At 39.6% G+C, this 16,862-nt stretch overlaps 2 protein-coding genes across 3 annotated transcripts; both read right to left on the bottom strand.

The window, feature by feature from the left end:
• Positions 1 to 1,607: 1,607 nt before the first annotated feature.
• On the bottom strand, positions 1,608 to 10,058 carry mtdha (metadherin a). 2 transcript variants are annotated; one of them, XM_084919364.1, is made up of 12 exons: positions 9,542 to 10,058; positions 8,723 to 8,821; positions 8,351 to 8,462; positions 7,963 to 8,124; positions 7,627 to 7,689; positions 7,255 to 7,428; positions 6,227 to 6,310; positions 5,781 to 5,852; positions 5,559 to 5,686; positions 5,347 to 5,457; positions 5,163 to 5,262; positions 1,608 to 4,263 (listed from the first exon to the last, which is right to left on the bottom strand). In XM_084919364.1, exons 1-12 carry the CDS (start codon positions 9,914 to 9,916, stop codon positions 4,196 to 4,198), a joined length of 1,548 nt encoding a protein of 515 aa, XP_084775490.1. In that variant the 5' UTR covers positions 9,917 to 10,058; the 3' UTR covers positions 1,608 to 4,195. The 2 variants fall into 2 exon arrangements, with proteins under 2 accessions (XP_084775490.1, XP_084775491.1); XM_084919365.1 differs by having other exon boundaries at positions 6,227 to 6,304.
• Positions 10,059 to 11,308: 1,250 nt separating this feature from the next.
• On the bottom strand, positions 11,309 to 16,815 carry rrm2b (ribonucleotide reductase M2 b). The gene is made up of 9 exons (XM_084919366.1): positions 16,665 to 16,815; positions 15,946 to 16,110; positions 15,642 to 15,758; positions 15,213 to 15,346; positions 14,030 to 14,124; positions 13,774 to 13,907; positions 12,648 to 12,752; positions 12,106 to 12,219; positions 11,309 to 12,008 (listed from the first exon to the last, which is right to left on the bottom strand). The coding sequence occupies exons 1-9, from the start codon at positions 16,695 to 16,697 to the stop codon at positions 11,856 to 11,858; spliced, it is 1,050 nt and encodes a 349-aa protein (XP_084775492.1). The 5' UTR covers positions 16,698 to 16,815; the 3' UTR covers positions 11,309 to 11,855.
• Between the last annotated feature and the right edge of the window lie 47 nt (positions 16,816 to 16,862).

The raw sequence follows: 16,862 nt of genomic DNA, 5'->3' as shown, positions 1-16,862 counted from the left end.
CAATTTTTTGAAAAGTATTTTGAAGATAATGTCAAAAAAGTATGCATGTTGATGATGCAACATATGCATCACCTAAATTAGTAGTAGGGAAAATTTATGTGTTGGACTTGCAAGGCATTACTAAAAGGCTGCAAATTAATAATACTATATATTTCATATATATATATATCAGATCAGGGGCATGCTACTGGCTGATCATCTGGTCAAGTGCTTTTAAAAAAACATCTTAAAACCCCCTCCAAAATAAAACCTTGATATTGCATTGAACAGAGCAGCCTGCTCTTCATTATTCTTGCTGTACAAATGTTTACAAGAAGCATAAACAGCTATCCTGGCTAAATGTGGAAGATAAATTTAAGGCAAGCCTCCTGGTAACCATGCAAACTGTTTTATGGAATCATACAATAGACTTCTTTCATGATGTCATACACTCACTGGTCACTTCAATAGGTGCACCTTGGTAGTCCTGGGTGCGACCCTCTTTTGTCTCCTGTACAGTCTTAATTCTTTATTGCATAGATTCAACAAGGTGCTGGAAACATTGCGCAGATATTTTGCTCCCTATTGACATGATAGCAGTGGCTGCAGATTTTGTGGCTGTACATCCATGATGTGACTCCATCTTTCCACTATGCCTCAAAGGTGCTCTATATGTTTGAGATAAGGACTCAACATGGTCAGCAACAATACTCAGGTAATTGTGGCATTTAAATTACGCTCAGTTGGTACTAAAGCGCCCAAAGTATACCAAGAAAATATATCCCACACCACTACACCATCACCAGCTCAACAATTGATACAAGGCAGGATGGATCCATTATTTCATGTTGTTTACGTGAAATTCTGACACCACTATCTGAAAGCTGTAGCAGAAATTGAGACTTATTAAATCGGGCAGTGTTTTTTGGTTAAATTTTGGTGACCCTGGTTATTTTGGTTAGCTGACTGGAGTGGCACCTCACATGGTCTTCTGCTGCTGTAGCTCATCTGCTGTGAGATTTGAGGCGAAGCTCTTCTGCATACCTTGGTCATAATGTGGTTATTTGAGCCTGTCTTTCTCTGGCCTGCCAACTGAATATTTTCTCTTTTTTTGAACCATCTTCTGTAAACCCTAGAATAGTTGTTTGGAAAAATCTTTGTTGATGAGCAGTATTTTAAATATTCTGACGTGACATGGTTGGCACCACCAACCATGTCACGTTCAAAGTCACCTTTCTTCCCCATTCTGATACTCATTTTGAACTTTGACATCTCATCTTGACCATTCCAACATGTGTAAATGAGTTACCGCCATGTGACTAGTTGATCAGATAGTGTTAATGAGGAGTTAAACAGGTGTACCTAATGAAGTGGCCAGGGATGGTATGTTTTCGCATTTGGTTAATTTTTACATATTAAAGAAAAGTGGCAAAGCAGCTGTTTAAGGCACAGGTAATCGATCAAATCTAATAAACAAATCAACAATACACTTCACATGAGAATCTCATGTTAGGAGAATCTTTTTAAAAGAGTTAATAACACCAAAAACCTTCTTCACGATATTTGACAGGTGTATGCTGTGTTAGTTAACAGCTTGAAGGGAAAAAAACATTTCCATGACAATGTGATACAAGAACTTCTCATTTAATTTTCATCTTTACCAAACAAACATAGAAATTTCATTTTTATCTCCTCATTAAACAAAACCCTTCACAAAAAAACATTTCCTAGAGACAAGTATATAAATACGTTGATTGAGTCATCATCATATTCATCAGTAAAAATTTAACAAAAGGGCACCTGAAACCACAGTGACATATCACTTTATCCTCTGCAATCTACCAGGTCTACCAACAACTACCACCATCAGCTGATCGACGCCTTGATGCACTACATCTCACAAAAACATGGTAATGTCCCCTTAAACTGGATGCCCACATGAAAGCTGCAATTCGTCTCCATACAGAAAGCTATTACAGTATAGATACTGAGTGGTACTATGAGTGGACCAAGTACTAACATTTACAGCAAAAGTTTGATCACTTTATCTCATTCTATTATCAAAGTCATGCAAAATTAAATCAATTCTGACATCAAAACTTGCAACTGGATGGAAACTATAAAAAGGACTCCAACGCACTTTCTATACAACTACAAGTTAAGGCAATGGAATTAAATTCCTTTTATATATGTCTGTAATTCTGTGAGTGTATGTATGTGTGTGTGTCTTGTTTAAAATCAAATAGATGTGGAGTTAAAGCTGCTCCACGTCATATCTTTAAGTATATCCTCATTCTCAGTTTAGGTCAAAAACATTTAGCCGATCACACATCTTGGAACAAAGGTCCAAACTAAAAAGATTAAAATAGTTCACAATATGCAAAAGATAATAAAAACATTTCTTCAAAATCAAAAGGAACCAAATACAGCCTTTTGCACAGTGCAATTACAGAACTGGAAAAAGCCCTTATAATCTGTACATATGGCATGGGTTTTTCTAGCACAAAAGTGGAAGAAATGTTAAAAAAAAAATCACAAGAGTTCAGAAGTGATCATTAGGTACGGAAAAAAATCTAAATACAATCCAGTCAGATAAAAGACAGACATACTCAGGGCGATATTGTTTATAAAAGTACAGGGATTACACATTTGTAGTCCTACTGCAGTATAGTTTAATCCCACTAGTAACTTCACAATACAGTGCCTCCCGGTGGTTCATATCAGTTACTGCAACCTGGATGTACAGTTAAGTCTCCAGTGGGGATCCAGAATCAGTTGTTTAATATCAAAAATCCAATCTGTCATTCAAAAAGAATATATATCATATCATTTACTAACTTTCAGCCTCCCAACATTTCCCTTCTGACATCCTGAAGCTCAGACAGAAGTGTTTTCATTTATTTGTAGCAAAGCTGGGTTTTGTGCATACAGTTAGACAGGTGTACAGTTAGGAGTTGGACAGTAATGGCTGTGCTTCTATGGCTAAGATGCCTTTCACACCAGTGTAACTGACATGGACCACAGCTGCCACTCATTTGGTCATTAAAAGCACAAACTACACACCCTACAGCAGAGTGTTTTCACTCAAATGACAGAAATATTAGACAAAAGAATACACAAACCTATCTCAAAACAATACTCACATGCCAAATGTATGCTGACAGAGCCGTGAGTTGTGGTTCAGTCACGCAAGAGTAAAAAACAGGACAGCAGCTTCTTTTTAGGGTTGCCTGGTGATTGGATTTATTTAATATTTATGTTGGTAATGACTGCAAGTAGTTGTGGTGACCAACTGGTCGCCCAGAAGTTGAGCATGGAACACCCTCAGCCTCTGGGCGACCACTTTCATTCGCAAATGTGTCTTCAAACAAACATCATTATTCTCAGACAGATTGCTGAAGGTTTTAGAATGATGTTGCAATTAATCCAAGTCAGTCTGCACTGATGGCGATGACACAACTCTTTCCAGTATAGGACTTGACTAGGCTGGTTTTCACCTGGTTGTATTCCTATATAAAAGCAAAGTTGCCAAGTGCCTATATCATTTTGCAGCTGCATCGCTGTCCTGTAGCACCCATCAATACCAATCAATGTGTCTAATGGTAGTAGTCACCTGAACACCCTTACAGCTCTTAATGACGGATGTCACATCAAACCCAGTATAAAGAGCAGGAGTATCTTAATCTGTCAGTGTACATATGGGCATGTGAGTGAGATAGGTAGATTTCTCTGCTCCATAACCTTTCAATAACTCATAGGGGGCTGCTGCACAGCAATCAAAACACAGTGCAACACTGTGGGGAACCAAAAAGTGTGGTGTTCTGGTAAAAAAAGAAAAGAAAAAAAAATCACAAAAGAAATAAAAATTTAAAACCCGTTTTATTTTTTGGGGTTAACAATTACATACACTCTCAGAGGGGGCAAACAAAATCTCAAAACAAAACACCTTTGCTGTCATTAAATATGTACCTCCACTAAAAGCCCACCTCACCCCAACCTCCACTCTGTTTGCAGTATAGCAAATAGTGCAAATTAGTTAAGTTCTCAGTCCATAGGACTACATTTCATCTCTGAATTTCGCCAAGCAGGTGATACCTTCCACCTGTTTACTTTTTTGTTTGTGAAACTGATCTCTGAACTGTGTACCTGGTAATTATTGCATGTGACACGTTTAACAATCATTTGCATATGCTTTGTCTGGACCTGTGAGGTGAATTCATGTCTCCCTTCGGACCTTTTTCTTCTGGGAGAACTTCGGAGGCTCCGCAATCTGCTCTGACCTCTCTGCACGGAGATGAAAGAAAAAAAAATAGTTTTTCAATTGAAATTTAAGGGCATCCAGTTACAGAACATTTCCTCAAACAAAAGTAAATTCAACAGTGTTTCAACAATGTGTATTATTCGGTTTTCACACGTGCTCTGAATAAATGATCTGATTGACTGAATAGCATCATGTGGGATGACTAACAATACACTCAGCTGGTCTGCGTGTTTCCTGTGTGAGTACATTCATTAATGTAGAGACAAAGGAAAAGGCTGCACAGGCTGCTAAAATAACCCTACCGTAATTACAAGAAGAGCTGGACAGAGTAAAACAGAAACAGTCTTAGATTTTTTGTTCAAAAAAAGTCAACCAAAGTTAAATCTTACATTTTCTTAACTTGGGACTTTTACAGTGTAGGGCCAGAAAAATTTCAGTATTATTAATTTGTCACATTAACGACGTGTCATTATAGTAAAGTTCACCAAGTGTCTTTCCAATGTAAGCTAAATCCCTCCTAAAGTTTAAATGAGCTGCCACTGTCAGCCTGGGTTGCTGTGGGAAAGCAGGGTTAGCCTGTAAGGCAAGGTTAGGAGAGGTGTGTTGACAAGTTGGTGCCACAGTTTACGCCCTTCTGGCAGCTGTAAAGAAGTACTGATTAGTGCATCCGATAGAACAGCAACTCTCTGGGATTTTAGCTAAGTGAAACTGAAAGATGTTCAATGGATGGCTGGAGGGCAAAGGACCGCAGTACTGCTTTTGCCCGCCAGGTGGGCGTGTCACGTGAAAACTATGAAATAATGACCTTGGGTATATACCCACAGATAGTGACTTGTGTTTAAATGAAACCTAAACAAGCCGCTCTTAGAAATGATTACAACACAGTGAACACAGATTTGGAGTCAGAGATGTTGAAACCTACTCTGAGTGGAGGATATGCTGGCATTCTGCTTTTTGGAGGGCAGTGCAGGAAGCTCTTGGGGTTTGGGTATTGTGTTGACTACGTGCGCCGTGCTCACCGTCTACAACCCAAGAAATTATTATATTACAACAGGTTAAATATTCACTTGAAGACCTGATTTTATCAGCTTGGTTTGGTTTATTACCTGAGCGTCAGATGCAGCCTCCTCTTCTGTTTTCTTCTTCTTTTTCCTCTTCTTTTTCGATTTGGCTTCTCCGCCGGACGGATCCTCTGTGTCCCTCTCATCCTCCAACACCTGACGCAACAATAAGACATGCAGATCAATTTATGTGAAGCCTATAACAGAAACAATACAGTAAGAAGCCAGAATTAAAAGAAAACAAAACAAAACAAAACCTTATTGGGGACAGGCTGTTCTTTCTGCACAGGAGCTGGTGTCACCAACACGGGGGGCTCTTCATAGTTTCCCCAATGCTCCACTGGGGCATTCCAGTCAGAGCTGGGATCTGCTGCTGCCATCCCATCTAAAAAAAACCAATCAAACAATACAGATGGAAGATAGTTAGATGGAAAAACCTGAAGAATCTTTTTAGGAGGATTTGATGCATAGCTACTTACTGAATCCTGACCATTCATCATTAACCTTAGGGCGGCTTGCCCACTGCAGATCCACTGAATTTGAAATTGGATCTGTATGAGACAGAAGGTTATTTGTTAATTTATTTATTTTAATGAGGGGCGTAGACTCATTAATCTAGCCATGACAATTATCAATCAATCAATAAGCATCCACACTGGAAGCGATTAATCGCCTTGAAGCTGATGGCTGGTTGCTTGCAGACATTTCTGTATCTAGTTGCCTTGGTAACCCTATAATGTATTTACTGCCAGGTCACATGCCAATCAACGGCATCACGAGCTTTCATTGTTAGTCACTTCAGTTCCGTCATTCGCAAGCCTTATCCTGCTGGCAGCACTTATTTTCCCGAGTGTCACCAACTCGCTTCGTCTCGCTTCCAGTGTGGACACAGCTGAAAAGTCTAGTGTGTGACTGGGTGACAAACCTGTGGTGTTTAGTCCCAGCATGGAGAAGGACACTGGGCTGAGGTCAGGCTTTATCCGGCCATCAATGCCACTCCACGCTGTTGCTGACGGCACACAGAAAGACAGGTTATGCTGGTGGAATGCAAACAAACTGCAGCGGAGATTAAACGTTAACAGCATGGTTTCTAATATGAGGCTGGACTATCTTGTCTTTTTTCCACTGGCACTTTTTCTTGAACACCTCACAGCATGAAATCCCGTCTCCTGGAGACAAAATAACTAAATAAATCAAAATCACATTATACACAAAGAAAGGTCTACTCTAGTTTTACCAAACATCCTGTTCAGTTTCATGATAAATGCACTGTGTTTACCTTGGCAGGCTTACAGTGAGCTTGACATCCACAAGGAGGAGTTTGTCTGACAATAATCCATCAGGACAAGCCGGGTTATTACTTGTTGAGGCAGCAGTTAACTCAAGTTTAGATTTTCAAAGATTTAACCTGCTGTCATAGCTGCTTACTAAATGTTAGCTCAGGTTATAATTTCATTAACAAACTGTCTTTATTTTCACTACACCCTGACCAGATTATGTCAGTACTCTCATCCCTCCTTTCAATTAACAAGGTGCCAGTGCTGTGACAGAGCCAGTTCCGTCTCAGTGTCTTCCGAGAACCAGCCCACACTTGGAAAGCATTAAGAAATGATCTTTACATAGAATTTAGAGGATTTGTGGGCTACATCTGCCAATTATTGATGAGTTTCTTGCAGTAGGGTCTCTCACAGCCACTGAGTTTAAACTGCTATGCTTGCGCCAGCTTTTCGACCTGGTTTTATTCTCTCTTCTGCTGAAACTGATGCTAGATTGGCCACCAGAATCTGCACTAGTGGAAAGGGGGCAAAGGTCATTTCATTTCATTATCAGCTCTAATGTTTCGTGTAGAGAGAAATCTCCTCCAGTATGTTCAGTCTAGAATCTCTTATGTCATACAAACTATTAATATCTACATTTGTGGTGTAAAAAGGTTTACTCAGATCTAGATGGTACCTTGTGACTCCTGAGCCCACGGCTGGGGTTCTGGCTGGGCCCTGTAATGTGTAGCTGCTGAGATAGCACTCCACTTGTTTCCCTCCATAGTGCTCATCTGACCTGGGATCTTCAAGGACATATCATTCCAGCCTCCACCATTGACCGAAGGTTCCTGCCTCCAGCTGGAGGAAACTGAGGGAACAGGCAAACAGGAAAGACCCTCAGAGTCCCTCAGTGACAGTTTTGTTCAAAATATGTCACAGGAGGGGAGTTCAGACCAGTTCACTGACAAGAAAACAACACTTACGAGCAATATTGAAATTTCACTGGACTGAGCAGCTTCAAAATCACCTCTGTGATACCTTAAAACTCATAAAAAAAATGGTTTACCTTTGTCTTTAACGGCTTCACTGGCTGCATCTCCCTTTCCAGTGGTTCTTGAATGAAAAGACTCTGAAACAGGGTTGGAAAGCTTGAGTAACCTATATCTATTATTACCACATAATACTGTGTGATAATGCGGGTAGACTATATATCAAAATTGCATACTGAATATGCTACCTTCTTCTGTCATTTTAGAATAAAATACATTTGCTTTAATGCACTGAGTTGCTGCAATGTGACTGGCTCATTAGATACTTGTGTTAATGAGCACCTGAACAGGTGTACCTAAAAGAGTGGGTGGTGACTATATTTAAACATAGTGAATTCTTTCTACATGAGTACCATGGTTTCCTCTGTTCCTCTTGTTAACTGCTGCTGGTACAGTTGCCTCCACGTGCGTTTTTGATGCTTCCACACTTCCTGGACCGCCAGAGTCCTCAGGACCCTTTTCCTTCCTGCGCTGCTGCCTCTTTTCTCGGTTACTGACTTTTGTCTCCCACACACCTGGATGACACACACATACATGCACCCCAAAAATAACACGACATTCTAAGGGGATGTGGTATATACCGGACTATGAAGGATATTTGCTCATTACTATATTTTAAAGAGTCTGGCTGCAATCAGAATGACAGGACATGCATGAGAAGCACATTCTGCATAATATTAAAATGTCTTTTTGAAAATGAGAAGCTATTGTGACATTTCCGCCTCAACGGTTGAGCTGTACCGTCATCAGGTTCCTTCCCATCGTTTGAAGACAAAAGCTGAACTGGTTTCACATCTGTCTTGTTCTTCTTCTTGTTCTTCTTCACCTGTACCGGGACTTGCACCTCCAGTTTCTGTGGACAGAAATAAAAGAACAATCAAGTTACCTCATAATAACAAGTTTACTGCACTTAATGTCTTTTATTAATTATCCTTTATCATCCTAACAGTAGTCTCCAAATGTATTTTTTCACTGCACAGAAGTGGAGTTTTAGCAGTATGTCACCAGTAATAAAACTATCTTGCAAAACATCAACAAAACTGAGCAATTCAGGGAAATGCTGCGCCTACTCCGCCCACCACTGGTTTCACATTTCCTTAATTTTGATCATACCTTCTCAGTTTTGATCTGTGCTGGCAGCTTAGAAACTGCCTCAGCCACTTTAACTTCCTCTTGAGCCACAGTCACTGGCTGCCCATTGGACTGAGACTTCTGGAGGGGTGAAAAGACACAGATAAGAAACATAAAGCATGACAACCCAGAAAAACAGGGAGTGCTAAAGAAAATATCAACTTACTTAAAATAAAAACGACAGTTTTTGCGTCTACACTAAATTATTAAGCCTTATATGACTGGTTAATAACACACTTATTGTCTGTTAGCTTGTTTTAAAAGTTATATTTAACAGGTTAAACAGATTATCGCTTTCTAAATACGAGCTTCAAAGAAGCGCGCCTGGGTTGCGGACGTCTTTAAAACCATTTTCACTCATCAAAGCGAAAGTTGAAGCTTCAGGTGGCTAACGATGACGTATAAACTAGCTAGCTAAACAGGAGTATCAGGTGGTTGCAAACACCGATAACACCTTCCCTTTCTTAATAAAACACCCTACCTTCATCCATATGCAGTTAGATTACGGGTTTATTTTTGTCACTTGTAAGTGGGTCGTGGAATTGTCCCTAGATGGCCTAATTTGTGCTGTGTAAACAAAGTATACGACGAGCTATACGACCGTCAATTCATACATGCCAGGTAGCTAGCTGGCTAGCTAACGCCAAACTTAACCGCTTTTGTTAATAAAATAATAAAATAAGTGTCTAACTGAACTGTTTTGCAGAGGGAGCACTTAGGTTAAGGAGTTAAATGAACACCCGCGCGTGTTGTGACTGACTCGCTGTGATTAGACGGCTCGGTAAAGGCTGCCTGCGGTACCTTTTCTACCGTTTTCTTTTTGTTCTTCTTCTTCTGCTCTTCTGGTTTGGCAGTTTTAGCGAAACCGGCCTTGAGGGGCTCACCGCCGCCGCCGCTGCTGCTGCTCCTGCTGCTGCCGTGTGTGACCGGGGATCCTCGCTTTTTTCCGGCGAGCAGCCCGCCGCAAACAGCGGCCCACGACAGACTGATCAGCAGCAGAAGACCCGCCGCGGCCGTGGACAGGATGACCCACGTCGGGTACAGCTCGGGCTTCAGACCCAAGTCAAGCCCGAATCGAGCCCGAACATATCCCTGTCCCGAAGACAGCAGCTCCTTCAAGTGGCTGGAAAGCAGCTCGGCTTTCTCCAGCGCAAGACCTCGCAAGTCTCCAGCCATCTTTCAAAATTGCGCATACACTAGCTGTAGCTATCATTTCCAGCGCCCGTGCTAACGGAGGAGTGGCTAATCTAATCTGACTGTTAACATCAAGGCTACAAACAGCAGCATATCAATACTACATCTGCTCAATATTAAAAAGCTCACACTCACAGGTTTGTCCAGGACAGCATCATGCATTTACACGAGCCGCTCTGTAAGTACAGGAGCTTTTCTGTCTTACCCATGAATTTGAAAATTACCCATGCACAAAATACTAAAACACATATGCTATGTAAATGACACCTGTCCTGAGGTTAAATGTACACCTAGTTGTTGAAAAAGTGGTTCCAAACTATTATTAAAAAATACAAAATAACAACTTAAAAATATAACAACTAAAATCAGTTACAACCCACTTTTTCTGCTTTGTGTTGATAGACTCTTGTAATTGTTAAGCCTTAAAAGAAAGAGATAAAACAGTGAGACGAAAAAGAAGTGACACAATCCAGTCAGGTGTTAACTCCAAAACACTAAATCTTTGACAAATTTTGTGTTTATCCGATTTTTATGTCTAGATTGTGTCACTGTAACCAGTTTAACCCACATTACAAAAAGACAACAAATTAATTTTTTGAAATTTCTTTCTTTTATTTTATTTAACTGCATTTACCCTTCACTTTCATGCGTTATTACATTACAGGGCTCACGTTTTATTTCTGAGAGAACACTAATATTAGCACTGATTTGCAACCCAGCTGCTCGAAATCCCGTGAGTGCACATATAAAACATTACTGTACAAACATGTTAACAACATACCGAATATTATTAAACAATATATCCGTGGTCCTGAGTATTTTTTTTTTGTTAGACTTATGTCATAATCTGTGAATTAAAAAATCCATTCAGCCATGTTATCTTGTGCAACACTGTTACTCTAATATTAACCCTGGTGCTTTATAATTTGAATAAAATAACCATAAATGTTTTTCTTAGCTCACAAGGGATTAATCTATTGCCTTTGTAACATAGTTTCAATTATTTTCTGAAAAGTGTACAAAAAAATGTATTCAACAAACACTCAAAAATAAATACTAAAATTACAAAAAAGGGTATGTTCTGAAAGTTGTTTAAATGAATGAAACTGTATGAATATTTAATATGAGGGTGATTATCTTTAATTTAAAGGTTAATAATTTCTAAAACAATATTTATAAAGTCCACTTTTTCATGTCACAGCATACAGCAACCAAAGTATTGCATAAAAAGTGTAGCTTTGATGCCTGAGCTGAAATAATTTTTTTTGGATGGTTTATTATTTGTTTTTCTTACGTGCATAAAAGAAATTTAGAAAATAAAGAGTCCTTTTTTGACTATTTACAATTTTTGAAGCCCACATTGTCCACCAATCATAAAATGACCCACATCGCATTTATTTCCTGTCACCTACATTTGAGAATAAGGCTGTTGTTGGTTCTCAGCTGTACAAACATTTACCTCTTGCATTCATTTACAACACCTACACATATTTGACAAAACATTTTTTATTGTATTCTAAAAGTTAGAAAATATTAAAGCAATTTGCCATAGAAACAAGCAACAGGAAGCAGAAAAGTAAAAATATATTCTGTGTTTTTATTATCCAAAATGCTCAGTGAGGAAAGAAATACTATTTATGTCACCTCCCTCATTATTTTGTCATGACGGCAAAATGTTGATGCTCACCCATTCTACTTATAAACTGTACTGGTTGCTAAATAATTCTCCATCTCTAATACAAAACAAAAAAAAACATCCCAAAAAACAATAACAACAAAAAAAGAGTACAGCCTTCACTTCGTAGCACTGTATCAGTATTACAGTAAGACTTGAAAACCTCTGTTGTATAATAACTGTATGGAAATAAATAAATAGGTTGACCGAATGTAACAAATTTACAGTAACATGCCATGTCAGTTTTTAGAAGTCTGCGTCTAGTGTGAATTCACCGTCCATCATGCTCGACATGACTCCAAATCTTTGATACTCCGCCACGCGTTTCTCAAAGAAGTTGGTTTTCCCCTCGAGTGAGATAGACTCCATGAAGTCAAATGGATTTTCAGCTTGGTAAACCTTGGATTTAAGAAAAATGAGAAAAAAGACAAAAATAGGTTTAATTTCACCCATTCCGGTGTGCAGAGGGTTTTGAATGAATGCTTATTAGCATTACCTTGGTCAGTCCGAGATCAGTGAGAAGCCGGTCAGCCACAAACTCGATGTACTGCTTCATGAGGAAACTGTTGATTCCTATGAGATCTACTGGCAGGGCCTCTGTGAGAAACTCCTGTATGTGAATAATAACGATTAGTGACTTATAGCACTGGTATGACCTATTAAGATTTTATTGCTTCAGAATGTCATGCTGTAAAGCAGCGGTGGGAAACTCCAGGCCTCAAGGGCCGGTGTCCTGCAGGTTTTAGATATCACCCTGGATCAACACAACTGAATCAAATGATTAGCTCATTACCAGGCCTCCTGAGAACTGCAAGACATGCTAAGAAGGTAATTTAGCCATTTCAATCAGCTGTGTTGGACACATTTAAAACCTACAGGACACCGGCCCTTGAGGCCTGGAGTTCCCCCACCCCTGCTGTAAAGCTACAACTGATCCACTGCAATGTGAGTTAGTGCAGACAAAATGAACAGGAATATGAGGTGAATAGCATTTAATAAGCAAGCATATAATGTATGTAATGTGTAGCATTAGCTGACCTGTTCGATGCTAACAGCTTTGGTGATGATGTCTCTGACTCTCTCCTCTGATGGCTTTTTCACCAGGTAGCTGTACAGCAGGCAGGCAAAGTTACAATGCAGACCCTAGCAAAGAACAAAAAAACATGTCAGAACAGCTGATCCGAAGAAATGTGTATTTATGGTGTACTTAGTCCCAGGTTTATTTTAGGAGACTTGTGTTTACACAACAGCATTTATTACATCAGCTTGATCTCAAGGAAGAACAATGATGGTCATGGTTGATACAGCACCCCCTGGTGAATTGTAAGAGAACTGCATGTCCAACAACTACTATTTTGTAATTGTTAATTAATAGGGTGATGATTAGTTTCAACACAGTGAATGCTGAGTGAAAGAAAACTGGGTGTCAGCAAGATGTAAAAGCAGTTTTTTCAGAGTCTGCCACCATACAGTCAGCATAAATGACCAAAAACTTGTTATATTAACTAGTTAGTTGATATGAGGCTCTTGATTTTTTTTATAACAATAAGATATTTTGAAAATCTGACTCTCAAAACAGCCAGTGCAGAGCTGCTGTTGTACAGTGTTTGCTATAACAGGGAAATATCTGTCTGAGGGCATTTTCCAAAGAGCGAGGTGAATGTGCAGTCATGACTCTGCTGCCAGCTTTGACAGTATATTGGTGTTTATGATTGCTGTTTAATCTTTCATGTTTATTCTTATCATTTGACTTATTTTTAAAGACCAATGTCATCTTTACAGCATATATGAATTATACAGCTCTTATGAATTTGGCCGCTGAGGCTGCTGCACAAAGTTAAGGAGTCATACCAGTTATAAGCATGACAATGCAGGTAAGGGTAGACATACTGTTTCTATTTCTGAAGGTTTTCCACAGCAGTTCAAACTTATGGTCATTATGTGCATCTACTCGTTTAGTCACATAAGACTGACAACAGACAAATCTAGATGGAATACACTCTGTGCCACGCTGTCATTTGGAAAGGAATAATTACATAAATGCCACACCTCCATTTTAAATATGAGCTGCTTCTCTTACCCACAAGTATGTCTGATTCGCTCACAACTCAGGGATCCTTTCAACACATCAGAACACATATTTTTGTGCGTGAATTAGTCTCACCTCGTCCCTGCTAATGAGCTCGTTGGAGTAGCTAAGGCCAGGCATTAGCCCCCTCTTCTTCAGCCAGTAGATAGCAGCAAATGAACCAGAGAAGAAGATGCCTTCCACAGCTGCAAAAGCCACAATCCGCTCCCCTGGTGCACAAACGTCAAAAATGACTGTTAAGTGATCAAACGTGAGGTTCCTTCTAGGACAGTTTGATGTTATATTTAGTTTTCAGTTGTCGTGTTTTTGTCAAGTTTTGTTTCTCCCTTACCAAATGTGGATTTGCTGTCGTTTATCCACTGGAGGGCCCAGTCTGCCTTCCGTTTCACACAAGGCATGGTCTGAATGGCATTAAACAAATAGTCCCTAAAACACACAAACATGAAAACACATGAACTAAAGACTTTTTAATGTGTAATTATACTGTAGTAACAATATGTAGGGAATAGTTTATTTTGTTTGTCTTTAATCAAAGACACTCAGGAACATGGTAAAAATAATGCAACAAGACTCATGGAGTTTGCTGAGTGTTTAGACTTAAAAGCATCTGTAAACAGTCTGTTGATGAGTGACGTTTGTTGGTTGGAGGCACATCAAAGCTGCTGCAGCTGGGAAAACAACGGCAGTTACCGCAGAACGGTCTCGACTTAACCTGTGACAAACAGGTGCAGGAGTCTGTTCCAGAAACCAGGCTCAGTGAAAACTCTGAACACCCAATAAAGGTAACTTAAACAGTGGATCAGTCACCAGGTAGTTACCTTTCTCTGACCCTTTCCCTCCTGCTGGGCCTCATTCAAAGCACAAACTGGAGAGCACTCATTTGCCTACGTTTACGTCTTTAGACTCTCTGAACATGCAGTGAACTATTTATCAGCTTTTAATCTGTCAGTGAGACAAGGCTGCAGTCTGAATATATTCTGGAAGCATTTCCTGTTGAACTGCTTACATGTCTTGAAATATAATAAATAAATGCTGCCAAACAAGACTTTTTAAAACAGATGTAAAACATTCTTACTAGGTGAGACTGACTTTACAATCAAAGATTAATTACAAGGCATCTTTAATGCATGTTTTCATGGTGCTACATGAATAATATTTATAAGCAGAATGTGATAGGATTCAAGTTTTATCATCCATTATGAAAAAATAAAGCTGGGTAAATGATGATTTGCTGGACTTTGCTGAATAAAATCTGACAGGCTGTGTATTAACTTTCTCAACTTCCTCTCTTTGTTCGATAAACAACACACTCTGCGTTGAAATTTTAGGTCTACTGTATTTAAACCCCAGGTGCTACAGTTTGTTGTAAATCTCCAGAAAGTTTACAAAAGCAACTCATACAGAAGCCGGTAAAGGATTCATACTTTCATTACAACATAAACACGACACAAAAACTGTTTTCCGACTTGCTAAAATAAAAAATAAATAAAACAGAGCCACCACGAGTAACTGACCTCTCCTTCAGGTCCCTAATGTAAGTGTTGATGAGCATACTGTACATCTCTGAGTGGACAGTCTCTATGAGGATCTGAAAGCTGTAGAAGGATCGCGCTTCAGGGACCTGCACCTCCTGGCTGAACCTCTGCACCTGTTGTGTAGATTAAAAACATCTGCGATGAAGCGTGCAAGTCCCACAAAACACTTGAACCACACCAAGTAAAAAAAAAATTCAGAGTGTCATCTGCATTTATGTTAACGCATCAAGTATGGTTATCTTTTGATAGCCATTCTTGATGTGTGACTTCATTTTTGAGGGCTTCTAGTAATATCAGTTTCATTAATTTTGCAGTTCAGCTGCCAATGCATCAAATGAGTTTGTTCTCAATCTACATGCAAAATATATATTCTTGAAATTTCTTTAGAGGCCTGCAAACTAGTCTCACCAGGTTCTCATTGACGATACCGTCGCTGGCAGCAAAGAAGGCTAAGACGTGGGAGATGAAGTGTTTTTCCTCCGCCTTCAAACGGTCCCAGTGTGCCAAGTCTTTGGATAGATCAACCTAAAAAAAAAAAAACCCATCAAACGCACACCTGTCTCAGTTCCTTCATTTCATGTATGGATATCAATATGTGCACAGTGGAAAGTAGCAGCAGCAGCAACTGTCAAAACCTGATGGTTAGACATTGTTGCATTCAATATTTTCTTCCTAAGATCACTCAGTAAAGCACTCAAAGTACAGTACCCACCTCCTCCACGGTCCAGAAAGAGGCCTGGGCCTGTTTGTACATCTTCCAGATGTCTCGGTACTGGATGGGAAAAATGACAAACCGCCTGGGGTTCTCTCGGAGCAGAGGTTCTTCCTCCGTCTCCAAGCCATTCTGGCAGGCTGTATCATCTTCTCTGAAGCCGTTCTGCAAACAATCCTTTACATTTAGTTTGGTGTCTGTCTCGTTTTTGTTGCATTTTTGACTCCTAGTCGCTGTTTCTCTCGCTCCACACAACTCGTTTTACCGGTTGTCCCTTTACTTACAACACGGAGCACTGCGCTTGCGCGTTAACTCTTTACAAAACAAAGGACATGACATTAACGTGTCCACTTGAAAAACATAAATGAATAAAGCAAGATATTTTTGGTCGCCTTCCATATACATTTTAAACGCTTTAGTTGATTTATTTATTTTTAGTCGTTATTTCCTTAACCTCAAACACCGTGACTGACAGCTAACACGAGCAGGAAAGCACTTTCACAGCTAAAACTTGCCGTAAACCCTATTATTTGTCACATTTAGCTAAAAATATGCTTTTCCGAAGCTACAAAGGCTTTAGCTCCCCATGTTTCAATAAAGGGTAAGATTACTACACAGCTACAAACCTACAGTTACACAACCGACGTCCTCGATACACACAGTAACAATAAACGTTTAAGCTAGCTGTGCTTCAGGCCGATAGTAATGAGCTCCAGTACCTGAGAAGATGACTTTTTCACCGTCGGAGTCATTCTGAGGACTGGATTTGGGTTTTTATTTAGCTAGCTTGTACTCGGTGCCATAACCCTGCGGACGTAGTTGTAGCTCTGTTGATTTGACACTTTAAATCCCCACATACGGGGGTATAGCGCCCCTAGCGGAAATACTAAGAAGTTCACCTTTAAAACAACACGTGG

This window comes from Perissodus microlepis, chromosome 22, assembly GCF_051167445.1.
Source record: "Perissodus microlepis isolate ML-2025 ecotype Zambia chromosome 22, ASM5116744v1, whole genome shotgun sequence".
In the NCBI taxonomy this organism is placed as follows: Eukaryota; Metazoa; Chordata; class Actinopteri; order Cichliformes; family Cichlidae; genus Perissodus; species Perissodus microlepis.
The sequence above is the reverse complement of the archived record's forward strand: the minus strand, read 5'-3'. Positions and strand labels throughout refer to the sequence as shown.